Genomic DNA, 18,788 nt, shown 5'->3' with positions numbered 1-18,788 from the left:
ATTATTTTTGTATGCTTATAATTTAGATATTAATTATGTACAATTTGTTCTACATTTATATCAATAAAATTTATATTTTAAATAAAATGGTCTAAAATTTTCTACCACATTCAACCTATTTCCTACCGCTTTCAAGCTAAACGGTGGTAGGAAATGATTGGTATAAAATGACCATTTCCATGGTTCTGGCACAAAACCTACCACTTCTTAACCAAAACCTACTGATTCTTCTAGGAAAAACTCAATCCAAACCTACCAATTCTGGTAGAAAACAGGACTTGACAGTGTAAATTTCCATGTGGGATGACACGTGGCAGGACATGTGGCTCATTAAATGGGGCTCCATTTATGTGACGTGGAAACTGACATGGCAGGTGATGTGGCTGACTATGTGGCATGTCACACGGGCAACCACTTGTTAAGTGGGGGCCATTTGAGATACAAGTACCAAATCTTACCAAGGAGCAATTTCGACCAGAGTATTTCCCATCAAACTTGTTGGTTGGAATTGACCCATTTTCCTACTAGATTTGGGTCATTTCTTATCAAAATGCCGTTCAAAAATGACCTTTTTCTTATAGTGCAATCTATGTGTTCATGGGACAATTTCATCAATTTTCTGTTGCACACATGCAACACAGGCACACAAAATAAAAATTAAATCAAATTGCAACTAAATAATAAAAGAGCAGCATTTTGGGGTTTATAATTAACGACTACTTGATTCATTGTATTTCACATACCCGAGGTTGTATTAAAAAATTCCAAATAAATTAATTTAATAAATTTATAAACTTGTACATTCTAGGGTCTAAGGATTATATACCTTAATTGGAATCAGAGGTGAAATAAATAATAGTTTTCTTAAACGGGGATCCGGAAAATAAATGTACAATCTAGTCGAAACCATCATTTTATGTTTATAGGCTTCAGTAACATTAATTTATTAAAGATATTAAACTCAGATGAGCCATCAGGTGAATCACCGGCAAACTCACCACGCTCAAGCTTAAAGCTACCCAAAACTGTAAAAATACTTAATTATAAGAATATCAACTCCATGTTTGATTGACAGTATTCAAAGATTAGGATTCCTCCACTCCTTTGAGTTAAATTTATTTCCTCGTCAAAGTAATTGAAAAATTAGGTAGGGTTTACTTAAACTAAGGTGTCTTACCCGATTTGTAACGCCCAACTCGGGTTACCAAACCGGAATCAAGGAGCTAATAAACCAACTAGTTTAAGCACATTGTAATTCTTAATAAAAAAACTAACATTTTACAAAATCCGATCATCCTAACCCAAAATATATAATTTACAGAATTTTAACAAAACATATTATAACCTATCTAATATCTAAGCTTCTGGGCTATATAACCTACATATCTTTATCATTAATTTGTAGGTCCGTAAATACCTAATAACCTGAACTTATAATTAAAAGTAAATGCGTCAACCCATATAGGTTAAGTGATTATGGAAGTACAAAATAATATAAGTGCACGAGTTTTGAAACGTCAAAGGATTTTAGCGATTACTAAATAAAACTAAGAGTCACTCTTCCTTATCCCCAGCAACAATTACACTCATCTTATTACATCTTTTAAAAGTCATGCTGCAATACATGCTTACCAGGTAGGCACTCACTCTCGTGACTATAAACTTCTGTACGTGCAAGGAGGCAAATCGTAATTTTCACACCAGAAATTGACATGACCAGGCGTCAGGTCCGGCGGATCATATCTGATCAGAGCCCTACACATTATGTATATATATATGTATATATATGCTTTAAGAAAGGCACATGTTGTATAAGATATGCATCAACTTTAGATTTAAGTAATTACGTGAATAAATATGTCTGTGTAGTGGAAAGTGCATAACCAAAATTTTTCCAATTCTATTACTTAGATGGTCTACCTAGCCCTTAAAAGTTTACTAAAATATACCCTCTTTAGTAAATAATATTCACTATTATTTTCTTTTCCCACTACAATAACAAAATTAAATCACTTTAAAAATATTTTATGCATTAAACTTTCTCCACGTTGACAACCTAATAGGCTAACCTAATAGGCTAAACATGAACACATCTTTTGATAGTCCTTTTAATATGCCAACGAAGGTAAAGTAATTAACCCTCATCATGTACATAGTGGTTGCCCAAATGAAAATATCAAAAGTGATCTCTTTTCTAATCTTGAAGAAAACTATTTTGACTTTATTTTCCCCGGTAACTATTCTAAGCATGCGATAATAAACGATTTACAAATAGTTAGCTCATAAGATAACAAGATTGAACCCTAAAATTTATTTATACAAATTGAATCAGGGTATTAAACAAGGATTACTCACTGTCACTTAAGGCCCTGTTTTGGTTTGGGGTTTTGGGGTTGGGCTGGGGCGGGTTGGGGATGGTTGCGAAGAACCATGTTTGGGAAAAATATTTTACACAGGGGTTGGGCTTTCAGGGATTTATCGGGGGTTGGAGGGGGTCAGTATCCAATATAAAAAATAATATATCGAACACCCCAAATCGGGGTGTTCAATCTTCCGACCTCATTCTCTTCACTACCGTCTCCGACCATTCTCATCTCTCTTGGCATCGATCTGTATGTATATTTACATCTCTCTCTCTCCATTCTCTTTCTTTCCTTGCCCTCTCTCCGCCTCACCTTTTTTTTCCAATTTTGCTTATTAGATAAAAAACATACTCCATAAAATTAAATCTTAGTTGAACATGACTTATAAGCCCATTCAGTAATTCAACAATCTATTTCCATAAAATGAATGTCAATAAATAATTAACATTGGTATTATTTGGAAGAAAAAACCTTTTAGACATTATCATGAGATGGTGGAAATATTTGGAATTGATAGAGCAACTGGTGAATCTGCTATCACTTTACCAGAGATAAGGCGCCAAAATTTGGCAACTGACATTGATGACAGTGCATCCAATGATAATGTTCCAATGATAATGTTCTGGTGTCTAGTACAAAGTCTCAAAGTCAATATCATCGAACAAAGGAAAAAAAAGCAAACAATAATGATGAACAATTTCAAAGTTGGATGACTCCATTGACATCTTGGCAGGACCTTTTAAAGAGATGGTCGATAATGAGAATCTTCCGGTTACTGTGGAACAATTGTGGGACATAATCAATAACATGAAATTGGATATTGAAGATCTTGTTGCTATCGCGTTCGTATTTCTGTTAAAAATCCATGTGCAAGTAAGGGGCTTGATATCTACTGCTAAAGGCTTGCGCAAGCTCGTACTTGACAAAATGATGAAAGATGCTTAGAAGCAGCCTTAAGTCGACGAATTGTTCATAGAATTTATTATTTAGGCTTCCTTATTTAGGTTGATTTATTTGATAAAGCTGAGTTAATGTTGATTATTTTTTATAAATCTTGATCATGATACTCATAATAGCACATGGAACAATGTTTGCCATTCGTTCGTTTGAGTTTGATATAATTTAGAGACAGTTTATTACCTAAAGTTATTGGTCTATTCAGATTTAGGCTATTCTGCTTATGTCGGTATGTACTTAAACCTCGGAGATGGTTTGTTCACATTATACACCTACACTGTCACGGAGAAGGTTTAACCAACGATTGTCCTAACAAACACCATTGCGTTATGGGTTTCTTCATTATTTTACGAACTCCATATAAGTCATGGAGACTAGAAGTTGAGAACTACTAAAGATATAGTCCTGTTTAGTTTTAAAAGTATCACTAATAAAGATACATATATAGACATTGGTGTATTATTCTACAGCTAGTTCCAGGGAATTTAAAAATTTAGGAACTGATAGATTGAATGTGTAACATGTTGATGTTTATAGCCAATCCCTAGAGACTCTAATGGCCATATATATTAGACACAATTTGGCCTTTTGGGTGTATTTTTTTGAATTTCATTCCTAAAAATTGTGTTTGTGGCAAATACTAAAATTTTTTCTATATACAAATTCTATATACAATGTGTTTGACTTATTTTTTTTTAATGTAAACAAGATTAATCGCTTGGGGGAGCTGAGGAATCCCGACAGAGAACCAACTGTTATCAGTTACAGAGTTCCTGTTTAGAATACTGAAGCTACTTTTAATGTGGAGTATTGATATATTGAAGTTGTTTAATATGGAATGTTGTTAAACTATGATGTGTATCTTATTTGAATTGTAGTTTCTTTTGGCTAAACAAAAATTGATGCAAATTTTATTGGAACTGGTGATGATGTTAACTGGTGATGATGTTAACTAGAATAATGAGTAGTTTGTTCATGTTTTGTGTAGTTTAATTTGGAGGAGGTTTTCTCCATCTGAGAGCTCAAGGAAGGGAAAGTACCACTTTTGATGTGCTTTGAACTCCTACATCCCTAGTAAACATATTTCCTTCCTTCATTTGTGAAATGCAAAAGGATAACAATATAGTTACACACAAACAAAACTGTTCAAAAGCAGCCCATGAAAATAGACATTGTGAATTTTATTCTTATCATTCTAGAAATTTTTGACTATAACTTATTCTAGAAACCATTTCTATGGAAAGAAGATTGCAAAAATTAAATAACTTTATTCTCTATCACTTTGAAATTTATTAAATTCTATTTTTAATAATTTCTTAAAAAAATTTCCTCTAATTCTAGCTTAAACTTTAATTTGAAATTTTAAAATTTTACATTTTTTGATAAAAAAATTATATAATTTCATATTTTGTACTAGATCATTTCATGAAAACCCTTCATCAAAATAAGGTAAGGGTTGAACCCCTCTTTTCCCAACCCTTAAATCTAAATAAAGTAGGTATTCAATTTAACCCAACCCAACCCAACCCAACCTAACCTAATCTAGCCTAACTCAGCCCAACCTAGCCCCTCCGCTCCTAACGCGAACCATCCATAGCCTTAGGCTTGACTAGCAATAATCCTTATTAAACTAACAATTAGGCACCTTCACCACACAATTTAAAACTACATTATATACTAGTTTACCTGTCGTTTTTATTTGTCACATTTTCTTTTAAACAACATCAATTTTTGACCAAATATTAAACATTACTATTATATTATTTAAAAAAAATTAAAATTAAAATAAATTAAATGTACTTTCGAATAATATAATATTTTTATTTTGCTCAATTATAAAATATTAATAAATTTCGATCAAATTTTAGTCAATCTGATTGAATCAAAAGTCAAATGTGACCAAAAGAAACATAGGGAGTAGCTGGGAAAGTCTTTTATGTGCGAAACCCATCAAATCTTAGCTTTTATCTATTTCACATTTTTTTTTTATGAATATTATCAGTAGATATACTTTTAGGATCATCACCCTATAAGTCATGGTACTCATGCATCCTGCTACCTGTTACCATTGTCACCTAGTAACATTTCTCGTATAACACAACCCCTAATTTGGCTTTACTAATATATTATTATTAATATTCCTAGAATATGATTTTCCTTTTTATTTATTATTATTATTTAAAAAAAAATATTGCCACAACTTGACATTGACTTTGCATTGATCTTAAAATTCACTAAATGCATGTCTAGCTACTACTCAAAAGTCTCTTTAACCCTTCATTTAATCATGAAATAATATTTCTACTATTCGACATATAGCAACAGAAAAATTCTAAAATTAATTAAAGTTTACCCACCACTACAAGAAAATAGTCAAAAGACATCACTATTTTCACATCTGTGGGTAACTAATATTAAAGAGGTTTTTTACATCATTTTTACAAAAACCAATGTTAAAGTAGTTTATAGACATCGAGCACGCTTGTTTCCAATATCTAAATTGCTGCTTAAAAAATTCAAGAAAAATACTGAAAGTGTCGCCCTTGTTGGTGATAAAAAGTAATTTAGTTTTATTTGCGTTTTACAACTCTTTTATTTCTCTGCCTCCCAAATATCTCAACTCTGTCTAGTCTGACTTCACCCGCGATCAACAAATAAATATCTCCGGCTTCAAAATCCACATCTTCAACAAATCCACATCATGGGCCTAAACCTAGAACCTATCTCTCCCTCGGTCTCTAAATTCAAACCCCTAATTAGGTGCTAAATAAGCTTGAAATTGATCTATTTTGTTATTATCTAACTCAAATATGCTCAAATTAGATAGTGGATTTCAATTTTCTTCTCAAATTTCAATATTTGGTTTTCAATTGATTCTTTTTAGCAGATTAGTATATTTTTCAACTTAGGTCATCTACAAATTAAGTTTTTCTTCACTGCTATATATGTGTGTGTTTGTCTTTCCTTTTTCTAATTTTTGTGTGTATATGTTTGCTTATTATTTTTTGTTATATCGGTGCATATAGGAAATCAGACCAGTCTTTTTTTTAAATATTTTGAATATCACTGACTTCTTTTTATCTCAACTAAAAATTAATAGTACCGTACTTCTTAACTTTATTTTTCCATTATGTTGTAGTCACTTCTGTTTCACTCACACAACTAAGTTTTTATATTACATATTTCAAAAAAAAATATTTCATTACCCCTGAAATGCGTAACATATGATTTCATCGGGGCATCAATTTGATGAAAGTTCAAAAAATTTTGAATCTATTCACGTGCCATTTCAGAATTATTATATACTGATAACACATGATACATCTACTTTTATAGTCCATCTATAGATTCTTTTTCTTTTCAGGTGTTATCATTACGCCATAAGCGGCCTGATGTAACAATATGCCCGAAAAGCATTATAATAAATCTATTGTAACACTAGCAGGGGTTACACTTGCGAGCATTATATCAGACCCTATTGTAATACTTTAGCTATCATTTATAATAGAAAGAAAAGGGTTACAATAGGCCCCTAATGTAACATTGTAATGACCAATTGTAACAATTTGTTGATGTTATATTATGTTGAAATTATTTTTCATAAGTGGGCCTCATATGGGGGTCCCACATAAATTAGTGTATCATCGTTTTATGTATTGTAACACTATGGTGTTTTATTTGTGCAATAATAGCTTATATTAATGTATCACTAGGCAACATTGAATTATATTAAATTCAAGAAACAATCACATACACAACGTTACCAAAACATAATCCAAATACTAAACCCACAACTCTAATAGTACAAACCCAACTCAAATTATCAAACACACCTCAAGTACATATCTAAACTACAACATATATACAACTTTCCACGACTTCGAATGTTTGTACGCTTTAAATTAAGTAAAAGTTCTTCCAATGTTTATACGCTTCGGGATTGGACGTCCGAATCTCACGTTCCTGTATTGCCTCGACTTTACAAAAAAATAAAACATACTTTTAATTTAAACATGGAATAAAGCAAATGAAATTAAATCTTAGCTCTGTTAGTGGCTAAAAAAAAGATAAAATAAGAGGGCTCATATAAACCATTTCATAAACTCTAAATTATTTGCATAAAAATACTATTTGCAAATGGATTAAAATAGTTGCCTTCTTTAAATAGTTCAGGTATAAAAGAACAAAATTTATGGATAACCGAAGAAAGATCCCAGCTTTGTAGTATTTGAATTAATTTTTTCCGTCTAATGGCACTGGCAGCTTGAAAGCAATCCCTACTGCTTTACAGAGAACCTGCAAAAGAGAAGTACCATAACTCCATTTCCTCTTACAACTGATATTGTGAAGAAATCCTAAAATTTTGCCAAATAACAATAATACTAACTGATAAATATAGTAAAAGATAATATTAGAAAGTATGAAATATAAAAACTGATAAATCATATAAATGTCAAAGCTAATCTTAATACTGATACGGATATAAATGGATTTGTAATCACTAAGTGTATACAAATATAATAGCATAAGTTTTCTTTATTGACTGATTTTACTAAACTCAATATTGATACAGATATAAGTGGATTGCAATCGTATAGAAATATTTCAGCATAAATTCACTGATTTTACTTATTCCTCAAGTTAATTTTTGGAATTTTATTTATATAGTTCACTACAAGAAATTTGGCCATTTACGACGGTTTTTTTGAACTGAAATCGTCGTAATTGAGCCATTTACGACGGAAAAAAATCGTCGTTTTTGGTCGAGTAGTAAGTTCGTTTTTCGTCACAAGATAAAATTACGTCGCAAGTTAGGAAGAAGGGGCCCACATACTCAATAAAATAATAAATCTACTTACGACGAAAAATATCGTCGTATGTTAGTTACTTACGACGGAAAAATCGTCGGATATTTTCTTGTGGGTCCCACCTTAATAAAATATAACATAAATATACGACGCAAATTTACGTCGTAAATTAGAAACTTCCGACAGAAAAAACTGTCGTATGTTAGGAACTGGGGCCAACTTACGACAGAATATGTGATGAACGACCGTCGTAAGTTTGTATTTCGAGAATAACCAAATTCTGATTTTTTAGTTTTCAGCCATTTTCAGCTTCCAATTTAAATTCTAAACCTTTCAAAGTCTAATGCAATCACAAACTCTAAACCAAAGACATTTTTCCTAAGCATAATTCCAACAACGTATACTTTTATGATTTTATTACATCAAACGCAAAAGCAAATCCAAGTTCAAAGTGGTAAGTGAAACACTCCTGAATGATAAAACAAGGATCTTTAGTGATCCATGTTACATGATACCCAAGTATCTAAAGTTACATAATTATTTCAATTTTCAAAATCCAAATGCAGGAGCACCCCTATACTCTTGTCCTCCTGACTCTTTCTCCTGACTTTTTCTGCATTTTTCAAAACAATCAAAAAGTTACTACTTGTCACTAAAAATAGCAAATACACTACCACAGGTCTACACATGTTAAATTCATAGGGATAATGAGTACCAAAGACAATTTAAAAGAAACCTTGATTTTCAGCTGTTTGTTGACATCTCCAAGATGACGTTCCTGCCAATACAAAACAGTAAAACAGAATTTGGCTCTTTATTTATTACAATATGTGAATGATTGAAATGATAGAAGATTAGAACTGATCATACAATTAATAATTCATATAGCTCCCAGTACTTTCACACTTAATAAAATCCCTGCAAGCTAAGCCTAACTAATCAGACCAGCACTTGAAGGGTCTTTGAATACATTTAATGTTTGGTCAGCTTTTCACCTTTTGTATACATCTATAAAAACTAATCTCAATAGTGTTATTCTTTTAGTACAAGATTTAAAGAGTTGTAAGATGGAGTACATATTGGATGTTTGGTCAGGTTTTTATTTACATTCATTAATTCTTAGTAGGACTTTTTATACTACACTACTCTATAGGTTCTTATACTTCATAGAAAGCAGAAATATATAGGGAGGTTCATGTTAATATGTAACAGTTAGTTCAGATACCTTGCTGCAGAGCTCCTCCATTTGTTCAGCCATAGCCTGTGACACAGTGACAACATACATATAAGTGTATAATCATTTATAACTTATTAGATGGGAGCAGAAAAGAAAAGAAATATTTCTAAATAAACTAAATTATTGTTAAATTTTATGGGCGAGGTTAAAAAAATTAAAGTAATCAGTTTAGAAAATTGATAATTTTACTACACACTCGGCTAATTTTTGTATAGCTAGCCATTGTTTTCTAATTAACTTCTTTGACATTGTTACCTTTCTAAATATAGAACAGTGTATTGTTCTGATTGTGTATAGTATATATGCAGAGGCTATCAGTCACATACACATACTGATATGTTACCAGTTTGAAGCAGTAAAATACTATGTAATCTTGTAGTTAATATTCATGAAGAATTAATAATGGTGCTGCAAACAATTTCCACAACATGAGAAATTACACATGTACCAGCAGAATGTTAAAGTAAATTACGAATTAAACATAAAATATTTATACTTAGTCCATGTTGATGAGCATTTACCAATACTAAATTTAGTCTTTTTCCAACTATTATCTTTCAGATCACTTTCAACATTGCCAAGGAGAATCATTTGAAGGATAATGTTGGGGTGGGGGTACCACAGAGAGGATATTTATATTACAAACCCAGGCTGACAATTTGCACAGAGAGAATGGGGAATATAAGTTTTTGTAGTAAAAATATTCTCATCTAATCATACATTTTTCGAGTACCAAAAAAATAAATAATTAACAATTAATTTTCTTAGCGAGTTTGAGAACGTTGAATTTTCATACAAGATACCTTTAGGGCAACTGATGTATCCTTCTCTTTTGACTCTTTCCCAGTCTGTGGTTCACAAGACTTCCCCTCCCATTCTTAAATATAATAGTTAAGCTTTAAAACTCTGAATAAACTAAAATTAATTAATTAATTAATTAAAATGGGGAGAATAACCAAAAAGCAACTCCCACCTATAAATGCCATATCAGAATATGCGTGAATATATCACTCCTGTGAGCAGCCTAAGCAAGTATCCTTCAACTAATTTCTGCAAGTGAGGAAAACTCTCATTTACGCAGAACGTATTAAACCCTATTCAGACAGCTTTATACACTGCTTAGACAGAGCCCTCTTACAATAACATACCAAACGTATTTATTGAACATAACACATGGGGCAATATTATATACTTATATTAACTAAAGATACTATAACTAGAATAGATAATACAAATTAATGATCACAATCAATTATAATATAATAAGTTTCTATAACAAAAATAAAACTATCTACTGAGTAAAAAAGAAAAAAAAAACATCTTACAGGAAACTAAACATTCCAGGGATATTGAGATTAAATTTACCATTTCTGGTTATCAAGAACTGTTTATCAACAGGCAAGTATGGCTTCCTCTTGCTTGGTTCACCAGATTTCCTGCCAATCAATAGAACAAGTTTTTTTTAAGAACTTTCCACCTAAACCAAGCAAAAAGAAGAAATAAAAAGCAATATATTTTTACCATATCCTTCACTGCAACCCTATTAATCAATATATATACCGAATATACAGTCACATATACTGCTGTAATACTGCTCTAGCATATGCAATAGAGACACTGTTATTATCCCATCAAAATTCAATCCGCAACATCAATAACTAACAAGTCTGACTAAGAAAATCCGATCTGGAACTATACAGTAAATTGATTAGAAGAACGAATATAGTACATAACTTCAATATTTGAAAAGAAATATAATATACATATAATAATGATATAGCACTTCCAGGCCAGAAACATCGAACAACACTGAACATCTGAACCCTGCCTTACCATTTCACAATCAAGCGCCAATATTTCGTGGGTAGGAGCTCCTGAAGGACACGGAAGAGTTGAAACAAAATCTGCACAAAAGATGTATCTCATCAGCTTTATCAAGAACAATCAAACAACTTAAACGTGAAGGGAATAAAGGATAAAAAGGAAATGGTATACTGTATATATATTGTCACCTGGTTGACTACGGAAGTAACCATTTTGTTCTAGTTCCGTCTCTGTGAGTGTGTAATATGACAGAGGAAATTGTAAATCTTTCGAGAGATCACCAAAGGATAGATCAAAAACAGAATCACAGGTTCCTGCATCGAAGATAGTTTACTATTTTACTTATTTTAACCCAGAAAGCACTACAAGTCTACAACTTTATAGCTGATATATACCTTGATCAGAACTTTGATTCTGAACAGGTTTGCTTATAGGCTCAGCAATATCCCTTTTTCTTTTCACCTTGTACGTAAGATGAACATCTATAGTCTGTATTCCATCTGCTACACAGCTATCAACAAATAAAAAACCAAAAGCATAAACTTTCAAGAAATGCTATGCATAAATCCAATATTCTGCTAGAAAAGATAAATGTCACCAACCTTAGAGCTGACACTGCTCTTGGAACGCCACAGTACTCTTTGAAACTGTGGAGTACCTTAGACTGTGACAAGTAAAGACCTGCGTCAAGGCCAGGTACATAAAACATAATAACTTTGGGAGTGAGGGGTTTGTTCTGCATATCGGAAGATAACTCAGCATTACATACACCAAAAATATTGTATATGATATGCAAGTGCCAATCTCGAAAAACAAAATCCTTCTTAAACAAAGAAATGGTTATATTGAACTATATTAGCTGATTTGTTGTTTATTGATATTTTACCACAAGGATGTTCATCACAATTCAAATTATTTTGTATTCTCTACGCAACACAAACAAAAACAAATAAATACAAATCTACCAGATGAAGCACTACAAGAAAATCAGTGGCCAATTACAGTACAATTTACAAAATCCACTCAAATATATATACAGAGAGGGGGAAAGAGAGGGGGGAAGGAGAGAGGGAGAGAGAGAGAGAGAGAGAGAGAGAGAGAGAGATATGAGCATAGAGAGAGAGGGGAGAGAGAGATGTGCATACCACGAAGAGAGAGACAGAGACGCCTTCCCTTCGATCCAAAAATAAGCCCTAAAGCCCTAGTTTTGAACACCGACTAAAACCCCAAATTGAAGTCAAATTGAAACCCTAAACGAAACCATAACTAAAGCCCCCTTAAAAGAAACATACAAATCAACCAAAGGAGGCTAAAATTAAAGTAAACATTTATGTATGTATAGATTTTGCATAACCAGGAGAGGAGAGGGGGAGAAAGAGAGGGGAAGACTGAAGGGGAGAGAGAAGAAAGAAAGAGACACTGAAAATATATTAAGATGCAAAGCAATTAGATTATTAGACTGTTCTATTTCTCAAAGACAGGGTGTTTTTTTTGGAAAAATCAGAAACTCAATAAAACTTTATTAAAACTTAAATAGATTAAATATTGATAATTATTTTAAATATAAATATATATAATTGTATATTTATATTTGATAATTTGTGTATGTGACTAAAATAAATATATCTTAACATTCACATGGCTGGATCGTTAAAACAAATATATTTTACAAATTATTAGGAAATATATTATTTCTTTAAAAATAAAAAATTGACTTTAGAAGTATACTATTAACTTTGAGAAATAATAATAATAACATATATATATATATCAATATTAATTTATTTTTATATAAATAGCTTTTTATTAAAATAAAAAATTTCCTTATATATATTTCGCAATGCCTTTGGACAATTTATCCCGAAATGAAAGAGTACTGAGCACCAATATGAACAATAGATGACTAGTACATATTATAATTTATATTATAGAAGTCAATAGATATATATATAAATGATATAACCAAAATTTTATATCAAAATAATTTTATTTGGTTTACCATTTTAACAGTCAACCATTAGTTTGACTAGTACAGCTAACTAGTGTTTAATCCTCAATTGTTGTTTCGATTATTTTAAAAATACTTTTAATCGATCCAACCGTATGGATGTCAATATATTTATATATATTAGTGATATAACCAAAATTACATATCAAAATAATTTTATTTGCTTTGTGATTTTAACAGTCAAGCATGAGTTTGAGTTGTACAACTAACCAGTGTTTAGTTCTTAATTTTTATTTCGATTATTTTAAAAATACATTTCATCTATCTAACCGTATGGATGTCAATAGATATATATATTAGTGATAAAATTAAAGTTACATATCAAAATAATTTTATTTGGTTTGACAATTTAACAGTCAAGCATCAGTTTGACTAGTACAGCTAACTAGTGTTGAATCTTGAATTAGTATTTCGATTATTTTAAAAATATTTTTCTACGATCCAACCGTATGGATGTCAATAGATATATATAGTAGTGATATTAACAAAATTTCATATGAAAATAATTTTATTTGGTTTGACATTTTAACAGTCAAGTTTCAGTTTGACTAGTACAACTAACTAGTGTTGAATCTTGAATTAGTATTTCGATTATTTAAAAAAAAATCAACAATCCAACCGCATGGATGTCAATAGACATATTTATTAGTGATATAATCAAAATTTCATATCAAACTATTTTTATTTGGTTTGCCATTTTAACGGTCAAGCATCAATTTGACTAGTACATCTCCCTAGTGTTTAATCCTGAATTGGTGTTGAGATTATTTTTAAAAATATTTTTCAACGATCCAACCGTATGGATATTAATAGATATATATATTAGTGATATAACCAAAATTTCATATCAAAATAATTTTATTTGGTTTGACATTTTAACAGTTAAGCATGAGTTTGACTAGTATAACTAACTAGTGTTGAATCTTGAATTAGTGTTTCGATTATTTTAAAAATATTTTTCAACGATCCAACCGTATGGATGTCAGTAGATATATATATTAGTGATATAACCAAAATTTCATATCAAAATAATTTTATTTGGTTTGACAATTTAACAGTCAAGCATCAGTTTGACTAGTACAGCTAACTAGTGTTGAATCTTGAATTAGTGTTTGGATTATTTTAAAAATATTTTTCAACGATCCAACCGTATGGATGTCAATAGATATATATATATTAGTGATATAACTAAAATTTCATATGAAAATAATTTTATTTGGTTTTACATTTTAACAGTCAAGCTTCAGTTTGACTAGTACAACTAACTAGTTTTGAATCTTGAATTAGTATTTCGATTATTTTAAAAATATTTTTCAACGATCCAACCGTATGGATGTCAATAGACATATTTATTAGTGATATAATTAAAATTTCATATCAAACTATTTTTATTTGGTTTGCCATTTTAACGGTCAAGTATCAATTTGACTAGTACATCTCCCTAGTGTTTAATCCTGAATTGGTGTTGAGATTATTTTTACAAATATTTTTCAACGATCCAACCATATGGATATCAATAGATATATATATATTAGTGATATAACCAAAATTTCATATCAAAATAATTTTATTTGGTTTGACATTTTAACAGTTAAGCATGAGTTTGACTAGTACAACTAACTAGTGTTGAATCTTGAATTAGTGTTTCGATTATTTTAAAAATATTTTTCAACGATCCAACCGTATGGATGTCAGTAGATATATATATTAGTGATATAACCAAAATTTCATATAAATATAATTTTATTTGGTTTGACAATTTAACAGTCAAGCATCAGTTTGACTAGTACAGCTAACTAGTGTTGAATCTTGAATTAGTGTTTGGATTATTTTAAAAATATTTTTCAACGATCCAACCGTATGGATGTCAATAGATATATATATTAGTGGTATAACCAAAATTTCATATGAAAATAATTTTATTTGGTTTTACATTTTAACAGTCAAGCTTCAGTTTGACTAGTACAACTAACTAGTGTTGAATCTTGAATTAGTATTTCGATTATTTTAAAAATATTTTTCAACGATCCAACCGTATGGATGTCAATAGATATATTTATTAGTGATATAATTAAAATTTCATATCAAACTATTTTTATTTGGTTTGCCATTTTAACGGTCAAGCATCAATTTGACTAGTACATCTCACTAGTGTTTAATCCTGAATTGGTGTTGAGATTATTTTAAAAATATTTTTCAATGATCCAAGCGTATGGATGTTAATAGATATATATATTAGTGATATAACCAAAATTTCATATCAAAATAATTTTATTTGGTTTGACATTTTAACAGTCGAGCATGAGTTTGACTAGTACAACTAACTAGTGTTGAATCTTGAATTAGTGTTTCGATTATTTTTAAAAAAAAATTCAACGATCCAACCGTATGGATGTCAATAGATATATATATTAGTGATATAACCAAAATTTCATATGAAAATAATTTTATTTGGTTTGCCATTTTAACGGTCAAGCATCAATTTGACTAGTACATCTCACTAGTGTTTAATCCTGAATTGGTGTAGAGATTATTTTAAAAATATTTTTCAACGATCCAACCATATGGATGTCAATGGATATATATATTAGTCATATAATCAATGTTTCATAGTAAATTATTTTATCAAAATATATAAATTTTTCTGAAATTTTTGAAATGTCACCCAAACAAATAAATGTTGACATTAATATGGTTGGATCATGAAATAATATTTTTAAAATTTAAAATTATCAAAAATCATGTGCTAATTTGAGAAAAGTCAAATTTACCGCCAAAATTTTGAGAAAAGTCAAATTGTACGCCAAAATTTTGGGGAAAAGGTTAAATTTCCCTCTTTGATAACTTACGACGAATTTTAATTTCCGTCGTAATTTGGATATTTAACTTACGACGAAATGTTCAAATCGTCGCAACTTCAAATTATTTTTATTATCCCGCCAAATTTTTTTGGAAAAAGTTAAATTTCCATTTTTGATAACTTACGACGAATTTTAATTTCCGTCGTAAATTTGACGATCCGATTTTTTTCGTCGAAAATATTTCGTTGTAAATTTAGATAAAATATTTTTTTATTCAATTTCAATTTAAAATTTTAATAAAAATAATTAACTTACGTCAAAATGTTTAAATCGTCGCAACTTCAAATAATTTTCATTTATGTTTAATCGTGGTGTGCATAATTTTATTAATAAAATATTTAACTTACGACGGTTTTGATTTTCGTCGTAAATATTTACGACGTTTTACTTTTTTTCGTCGTAAGTTGGGCGCGCATTTTTTTTCGTCGTAAGTTGGCCGTCGTAATTGGCCTATTTTGTTGTACTGGTTGTAATATTCTATATTTGACAAATTATAGACAAAAAATAATAAATAAATCTAAAGTTTTAATTGTCTACACTGTGTACAACACTTTTTTCTAGCTTTTTCCAGCATCGGACATGGTTACCTAGGTATAGGTTTTCTTACCATCAGCACGTTAAAAAAGTCAAATAACACTAATATTAAGTCTTCATACTGATCAATTATAGTTTAGGTTGTGCACCACATATACCTCACACTTAAGAACCTAATATTGTTTCCTGCAAGAAAAATATTTCTTTCTATTATTCCACATACATGTTCTTTTTCTTCTTCGGAACATTACTAGAAACTGGATCTACTTTTATGTTTAACAGAATCTTTTACATTTTAACGGAAGTTTATAATCAGGTGTGTAATTGGCTAGTTGGATCAAGAGAAGCTCCTCTGTCAATCTCTTCATACCTTTCATTATTAGCTGAAAAAGGATATGTAGTAGTGTGTAACATATGTATTACAATTTTACCTAAAATGTAATTATATCTAATTACTTACCAACACTAACATCAAGTGGGGGCCTTTGCTTTAGCCAAGGAGAGGGTAGTTGCTCCATGACGAAGAAATAATAGTCACTTTCTAATATCTTTGTGCATACAATCTTATTAATGCAATATTGTTTCTAATATTGTTAGACGATGCAATATTGAGATATATACACTATGTCAAGATCATTTTTATATCAAAGAAAATTTATAGCAGTGTTTAAATAGAAGAATTGACAAATAATATTTTATAAATAGATATTACACAAATATCACACAATTATTAACATAAACTGGATAGGTCTTCCATGTTTTATCTCACAAACTTTGCCACCACTTTCAGAAGGGTCTTCCCCAGCCGCCGGTCGAAATGTTATAGACTCAGTTGTTATCTCACATAGCTGAAATCCATCTAACTTTTAAACAAAAGCTCTATCAGGATCTTTTGCAGCTTCCATCTGGTTATAGCCCAAGAATAAAAGAGGCATATGGTAGAATAATCACGTACTCTCAAACTTAACATATATTGCATAAATCTAAGATTCTTCTCTTGAAAGATCACAGAGGGTTTGTATCACCTGATTAACTGGAATTACTTGCAAGGAACTCAAATGAAGGTCGACATTTGAATATTTTTATCCTAAATATACAAGAGAATAAGCACAAGAACATTTAGAAAGAATATCATAAAGTGCAAACTGTATGGAATTGATAATTTGACAGACAAAACTGAACTAACTAATGTCAAATGTGAAAATATAGCAGGGTTCTATTATTTTTTCTACAAAATCTCATAATAACGACATATATAATGAATCTTACCCTGCCTCTGTTTAATATTTTTATGAGTCCTCATTTTCTTTGGTGACTTTGGACACTCAATTTCCACTACACCAAATATGGCCTATTGCAAGACCAAAAAAGCGTTGTGGTAGACCCAATATGTGTTACAATAGAATCTATGGTAACATATTTGCCAAAAACCAGCGTTGCGTTTGCGGCCGTTGCATAGACCCTTTTTGTACCGAATTTTAGTCTGTTGTAACACTTTCTTGGTTATTACAATAGAGCTTTTTTGTAACACTTTGTCCTGTTATTGTAGCATTTTTAAATTATTACAATAGATCTTGTAACACTTTTGTATAACATTTTAATATGTAAATATGTTATAAAATGGAGTTTTAGTAACACTTATTTCCCTTTTTGTAACATTTAAGGGTATTACAATAAACTTTGCAACACTTTAGTGTAACATTTTTATATTTAAAATATTACAAAATCGAGTTATTGTAACATTTTTTGCAACATTTTATACTATTTGTAACAAATTTTGGGTTTTTAGTAACATGTGCTTGCAACATTTTTATCTCCTAGTGTAATACTTTAAATGTATATGGCAACAATTTTGTGCAACACTTTTATATGGTAAAACTGCAATATGCTGTTTGTGATTACAATAACCTGACAAATACTTGTCAAAATCCTGAAAACACATTCCAGTTTGCAATTTAGCAAATCCAACAATAACAAGTGGCAACAAACCACATACTGCATCATAGTCTAAACATCAAACCAAGTACTGATAATAGTCTAAATATCAATCCAAGTACTGATAATAGTCTAAACATCAGCAACAATATTCTTGGACCAAAATATCAAAATACCGAGTACCAAAAGTATTCACATAGAAATAAAACTACTGAGCATCAATCATCAGAAATTGTAGTTTCAGTATCATCCTGTTCTCCG

At 30.4% G+C, this 18,788-nt stretch overlaps 1 protein-coding gene across 21 annotated transcripts; it reads right to left on the bottom strand.

Annotated features, from left to right (window-relative positions):
• Positions 1 to 8,467: 8,467 nt before the first annotated feature.
• On the bottom strand, positions 8,468 to 12,644 carry LOC141698569 (small RNA degrading nuclease 5-like). Of its 21 annotated transcripts, none has more exons than XM_074503290.1 (11): positions 12,335 to 12,641; positions 11,792 to 11,870; positions 11,585 to 11,700; positions 11,378 to 11,503; positions 11,199 to 11,269; positions 10,731 to 10,801; positions 10,339 to 10,415; positions 10,169 to 10,242; positions 9,354 to 9,389; positions 8,844 to 8,906; positions 8,468 to 8,741 (listed from the first exon to the last, which is right to left on the bottom strand). In XM_074503290.1, exons 7-11 carry the CDS (start codon positions 10,349 to 10,351, stop codon positions 8,703 to 8,705), a joined length of 225 nt encoding a protein of 74 aa, XP_074359391.1. In that variant the 5' UTR covers positions 10,352 to 10,415; positions 10,731 to 10,801; positions 11,199 to 11,269; positions 11,378 to 11,503; positions 11,585 to 11,700; positions 11,792 to 11,870; positions 12,335 to 12,641; the 3' UTR covers positions 8,468 to 8,702. The 21 variants fall into 21 exon arrangements, 18 of the variants coding, with proteins under 18 accessions (XP_074359391.1, XP_074359392.1, XP_074359384.1 ...); XM_074503283.1 differs by lacking the exon at positions 8,468 to 8,741 and adding an exon at positions 10,887 to 10,956 and having other exon boundaries at positions 8,865 to 8,906; positions 11,792 to 11,925; positions 12,335 to 12,642; XM_074503291.1 differs by having other exon boundaries at positions 10,731 to 11,269; positions 12,335 to 12,643.
• Positions 12,645 to 18,788: the final 6,144 nt, after the last annotated feature.

The sequence above is a fragment of the Apium graveolens genome, chromosome 11 (assembly GCF_009905375.1).
Source record: "Apium graveolens cultivar Ventura chromosome 11, ASM990537v1, whole genome shotgun sequence".
Taxonomy (NCBI): Eukaryota; Viridiplantae; Streptophyta; class Magnoliopsida; order Apiales; family Apiaceae; genus Apium; species Apium graveolens.
The sequence above is the reverse complement of the archived record's forward strand: the minus strand, read 5'-3'. Positions and strand labels throughout refer to the sequence as shown.

What these genes read in the sequence shown, in the direction of transcription:
- LOC141698569 (XM_074503277.1), bottom strand. Translation starts at nt 11,898, where the DNA reads ATGTTTTATGTACCTGGCCTTGACGCAGGTCTTTACTTGTCACAGTCT. An exon ending in AGAGCAGTGTCAGCTCTAAG is followed by an intron (nt 11,701 to 11,791) that starts GTTGGTGACATT and finishes ATTTGTTGATAG; the next exon opens with CTGTGTAGCAGATGGAATAC. An exon ending in GAATCAAAGTTCTGATCAAG is followed by an intron (nt 11,504 to 11,584) that starts GTATATATCAGC and finishes TCTTCGATGCAG; the next exon opens with GAACCTGTGATTCTGTTTTT.